Raw genomic sequence first — 6,000 nt, forward strand, 5'->3', positions numbered from 1 at the left:
TATGTAGCAGATTTTACAGTTTAACACTGCAGAATTACAAACTACTTATTTAATTATGATATCATTATTTTGTGTAGAGAATATTCACAACAATGGCAAAAATCTCATTTTTTCCTTAGCATTTTGTGGATTCTTGCTCACTGCTAAGTGTTTTGAAGCCTTTGGAGGAATGGAGAAACCTATACCATTGATTACCTTTAATCTAAAAGCACAAGGAAGTTTGCTATCTGACAACAAGATGTTATCCAAGAGAAGTCAAAGCATGTTGACACATCACTAATGTGTCATGTCCCCTTTCTAGAGTGGACATCAGAGACAGAGGAGTTGGCCTATCATTGGAGTCTTGTAGGCTAGCAGAGGTTGATTGGGACTCATTCAATGCATATAGTGACTGGATTTTGGCTTTACAGGCAGTTTGGAGCTAGTTTGGAGCAGTTCCTAGATTTTAGGAGATATCCCTAAATTTTAGGAGGTCGTGACAGTTGCCAGTCGTGAGGTTATTCATGACCTTTCAGATGGTTTCAATTTCAAGAGATTTGGGTGCGTTTCCTAGTTTCTAGGAGCATCCCTAGATTTTAGGGATGAGACTGTCAGTTGATCCATGATTTCCGACATCAGTCACAAATAGGTGACAGGTTCAGTTTCAGGCTTTTGGTGTGTTTCGAGCTTTCTGTAGCTATTTGGGTTATATTTTTAATATATTTAAATATTTCCTAAGTTAGCGTTTTAATATTTTAAATAAGGCTATGTCTATAGCCATTTCGGAGTAATAAGGGGTTTTTGGCTTCATCTGGATTCGTATGCCCATGTGTTATAGCTCGTTGGAAAGGTCTTGAACTTTTCTAAATGATTTTCACTTGCCAAGGTCCTTTTGGCGCTTGGAGTTATTTTATATTGAAAAAGTAGTGTTTTTTCTATACTTGGGCGCCCAATATTGGGAAATATGACTTTATATTAAAGCGCATTTTTCATACATCTTTAGGGTTCGATTTGGAAGGAAAGAGATATAAGGAGAAGGAAACCTAATTTCTCATTATCTTTTGCATATTGAAAACTTGTTTGGTGCGATTTTGCTCTGGTAGAGCAATTCTTCAATCTGGGACGCAAACCCCATGATTGGTACTGGCTGGGACGTAGCCCTCAGCTATTGATTGGCAATGGATTCTTTTGGCATTGGCATTATTGGTCAGAGTGTATGCGCTATTCCTCGTGGAGATTCAAATTGCTTGGTGAGGGTTTCAGCAGGGTGGTTGAATTTCCCAGCTGGGGCGTGATTGTTTCAGCGTGATGCCACCATTACAGCAGGTACACTATACGCTGGAAGTGGTGAAGACTTTCATTCAGCCATAGCTGGTGTTCTTGGTTTGTGTTCATCATCTACCCTTCAGTTGGTGCCATTATTGGATGTAAGCACATCCCCAGTGCGTACGGAATAATCTGGATATTATAAATCAGAAATCTGCCTGGTACGATTTGTATCAATTCTGATTTAATTGAATGTTCTTACTTGTTTCAGTTTCTTTCCTTATTTGCTGTTCTTTATTCATTACTTGCTTATATATCCAAAGAAAAGGAAAAGAAACCAAACATTCTGCAACTTCTCTCTATTCTGTAAGACCATCAGAAAAATCACAGGAAAATATAGTTTATTATTTTAAAAATTACAGCAGATCAGCAAGGGCATCATCAGGGATCTTTCATAATGGCAGGCCTGCAATAACTTTACTTTACCATTCAAACCTGAGTGGACTTCATCAATGGCAAGACCACATATCTACTGTTAATAGTTTTTGGCCAAGGAGACTTCTAACAACATGTCATACATAGCCCAATCAGGAAGAAAAAGTTAGCAGGAAACGACAGATTCGCCATATCATCTCAGATCCAACAGCCCATGAATCATGATTGATGAAGAAAATATTGCAACTGTTTCCAAATGCGACAAGGTGCACAAACAAGATTTTGAACACGGAAGGATTTGAAAGACAGTTAAACAACTTTGATCAACAGTTGGACATACAACAAACCTTCTGTCATGTCCCCTTTTGTAGACTAAAAAATTAATAATATTATTTAAGTTGCACTTGGTAATTTCTAATTTTAGAGGCAACTTAATAATATTATTTTAATTAAAATAAAAAGTGTTTTTAAACCCTGGTACTAAAATAAAAAGTATTTTTAAATACTTGAAGGGGAATTTAAATCCAAGGGCCCAATTTGGAAAGGTATATCAGGGAGGCGCCTAGCTTCATTTTATTATTCAAATTATTCTTTTGGCATCCAATTTTCAGATTTGAGCAATTTGTTTAATCGAAGGCATCCAAAGATTAAAAAACTTGGTTTGTACAATTGTGTGAGATTAAGAGGACAAAAACCCTCTTGGATTTCCAATCTTGGGATCGAGAGTGAAAACCCTTGTTTCCAATCTTGGGTGATTCCATCCGAGGATCACAATTGTGCTGGTTTGTTGAGAAGATATTTTCAGTTTGCTACTGTGCCACTAGGTGGCACTACACTGCTGCTAAAGTGTTATTGCTGATTTTGAAGGTTCCAACTAAGATTCCAGCAAATAAATGACTTGGGTTTGCAAGCAAATTTCAATATTTTGTTGCCATGTCATATTTGAAGATCCCTATATTTCTTTTCAGATTTTTTGATAAATCTTTGCACATCATATAGAGCTGGATCTGAGTTGTTTTAGTCAACCCTAGCTGAGCACCACATTGGGAGAGAGAAATTCAGTCATTCTAAGTATTAGATAAGTAATACCAGCTGCTAGTTACATTATATCAGTCATTCAACATAAGCGACCAGCCTATTGGAGTGAAGCACAATCATTTCTAAGAAGATATCAATACATATCCGCAGCTATATAAATTATGGCAACATCATTTAGAGGGCAGGTCTAGCAACATTAGTTGCTATTCCACACTTGCCATCAAAAAAATCTACATAATTCAGCCTAGCGGCATCCCTTGCAAGGGTAAAGATGACAATAAATTGCTGTTCCAGCCTAGTGCCACCATTGGAAGAATAAATTGGATAATATATTACTGTTTCAGCGCTATTTCCAGCAGATCTGCATCTTTTCCAGCTGATTACAGCTTTTTCCAGCACTGTGTGGCCAGCCATACACCTCCAAGTAGCAGCTGTACCATTAATACCTCACTCACCAACTTATATTTGCTGTTTATAAACATTTCAGGGTCTTAACTAGATCTGACTTACAGTTTTCCAGCAGGGTACAGCATTCTGTGAGTGCAGAAATAATTTGTAAATTCTTATTTGTACTTTCCAGCAAATTTTCAGTGGCCATACTGTTCGAATAGATAATATTGGAAGATTATTTGGCTGTCCCAATTCAAAATTGTCTTCATCTAACATTCTAGGGTTTTATTACATAAATCAGCAAGGTTTGATGTTGTTTATTGCAATCATGGATTGACATCTGCAATTTAAGGATTTTGAAAAGTGTGATCAGAATTTAATTTGCTATTTGGTTTCATTTCCTTTCAAGAAAAATCAGCAAAAGATTGCATGTTTCCGATTGGGGGACATTACACCTTCCTACACCATCCTAACCATAGGCAGTTGTAGAGATCAAATTAAATTGGAATTATTTGCCTTCTCCCTCGCTTTGCCAGGCAACAGTCAAAGGAAATTCTTCCACTGCCTAAGCTTGGTGCCTTGGATGTTTTGGGGAGGACTTCAATTAGTTGTTAAGAGTCTATTTTCTATAAAAAAGGAGCCTTGTGATCATTTATAACGAGATTTGGCTTTATAAACTCAAGCTTGACGCCTTGTGTACAATTTTATTTCTCCGTTTACTTTTTTTTTAGATCTAGAGGAACCTCTGATTCTGTGTCCAAGAATTTATTGGCTTTTCATTATATGAATCAATGCAACTATTTTGATATATTCAATATACTAAGTTGAAATTCTTGTTATCCTAATTCTGAAAGTTATTCATGAATAAATTGTCTTTTCCATTGCCAGGATCATGCTCTGATTTAGTTTCTATATACAATTGTTTGGTATATTGAAAGCACCGTAAGAGATTGACAAGGAAACGTTTGTTCTAGCGTACTGCCTCATTTGATTTTCAGTCATTTACTTTCAGCATTTACTCATTTTTGCTTTGTCAAAATAAGCCTTAAGCTAGAATAGATAAGGAGCCGGCCTCTTAATCTTGAAGATTGTCATACAGATCAATCTCATATCTATATAGACTTTCCATGCATGGTGCAGGTTGTTGCAATACAAATCCAGGCATCAATACTTTGCACTTACAAAATCTTGCTCCGTAGTCATAAAACTTTACAAATTATCATCAGATATGAGTTTAAATCGCCTAACAAGCAACAAAACACGTAATGTAGCTTTTGCAAACTCTAGTGGATGGATTGAGGACTGTTCCATGAGTTTCAAATTTTATTTTCATGAGTCTTTGTGTTTGATTTCAGGCAAAATTGATGGCCCAGTTAACAGTTTCTATTTTTGCCTGCTGTAGGTGTTGGGCCTTTTCTTGGACTCCTATGTAACACCTTTAGGTTGCTTTCGATGTAATCACATTATCAATGACCTTTTTTTATTAAAATATATTCATATTATCAAAGAAAAAACCATAAAATCTCAATCAAATTAAGAGCTGAGACATGAAAATCGCATACCCCAAAGGCCACCATTGCAGTTGCAAGGGCAAGGAATCCATACTTTGCCATTCCTTCAGACAGTTCCACAAAAGTGCTTGCAACTCCAAACATAAGTCTCCACAGAACAAAACATACAACAACCCCCACGGCCCCTACCAACACCAAAGAATTCCTCTTACAGAACGCCTCCACCTGAAGTCCTACGGCTTCTCTGTATCTATTAAAATTAGCCTTAACAGCATTAAGTGGCTTATCAAACAACCCCTTAGGAACCTGAATCTTCTGAGTAGCAGCGCCAATATTAGAATTCGCTGCTGACGTGTTCTTTCTTGATGTCTGCTTCAGCTTCATTGCCACAGAATTCCATTTCTCTGTCAAGGTTTCTGTAGACAACAGCCTGCGATCAATTTGAGAGATTTTTTGTTGGAGAGAGGCTGATGGGCACTGAACCTCCACAGTTCTTCGAATTAAGGGTTTAGTATAATTTGGCCCCAGATTTCCATATGACCGTGAGTGTAAATGGAATGGGTATTGATTTCCGGATTGAAAAAGGTAATGGGTATGCTTGTTTGTGATATTGGTGTGCATCCAGAGGGTACGTAGGCCTCTAACGAGGGTTTTACATGATTTTTCTGCCATGTTTTTAGCTGAATATCAGCTCCCACATTTCATATTACAAAGGAGATTTCTATCAATTGATATAGATTAGAAATCATATGCGATCTGTCTCGATCTTATTGAAATCTTACATATGAAAGTCTGCAACAAAACTCTGAAATCTTCATTTTGATGCTGTCATTTTTAAACCAAAAGCTTAGTGCCTGCAAGTATTGTGTTTTCTATTGGAATATAGCGAACGCCGCTAAATTTAGCGGTTTATGGCAATGGAAGGGGCTAAATATAACGGGCGACGGAAAAGCAATCAAGCCCAGCCCGCAAGGGTTAAATCTGTAGATATAGTAACAACTAGCAGTCTCACGAGCAGATTTTTTTGCATTTGTACGTCATTAAGAAGGCAATTAAGAGGATCCAATGAGTAGAAATCATGTAAAAAATTGTTCTGATTAGGTGGTGTTGTTTTGTATGGAGAATAGACGGTTCCGAAAATTTTGATTTATTTTTCATACATTTGTGCAGCATATAAGGTTAGTTGGTAAGTTATTTAGCAAATGATGTTTGTGCAATAAAGGTGTCAATGGAGAAGTGATAGCTTCAAATCAACTATGCATTTACTTGGAGGATCCAAAAACAAACTTTAAATTAAGAAGATGATCAAGTTGATAATGTTATGTTTGCAAATGGAGAGAGGAAGATAGGAGAGATGAGGATAAAAGAGGGAGAGATATAG

At 36.9% G+C, this 6,000-nt stretch overlaps 1 protein-coding gene across 1 annotated transcript in view; it reads right to left on the reverse strand.

Annotated features, from left to right (window-relative positions):
• Window positions 1–5,597, reverse strand: part of LOC131034422 (uncharacterized) — an 86,518-nt gene extending 80,921 nt beyond the window's left edge. Inside the window, exon 1 of the mRNA XM_057965904.2 lies at window positions 4,671–5,597. Coding sequence (XP_057821887.2) covers window positions 4,671–5,291 — 621 coding nt within the window. The 5' untranslated portion in view covers window positions 5,292–5,597. The remainder of the gene's footprint in view (window positions 1–4,670) is intronic.
• Window positions 5,598–6,000: the final 403 nt, after the last annotated feature.

The sequence above is a fragment of the Cryptomeria japonica genome, chromosome 5, assembly GCF_030272615.1.
Source record: "Cryptomeria japonica chromosome 5, Sugi_1.0, whole genome shotgun sequence".
NCBI lineage: Eukaryota > Viridiplantae > Streptophyta > Pinopsida > Cupressales > Cupressaceae > Cryptomeria > Cryptomeria japonica.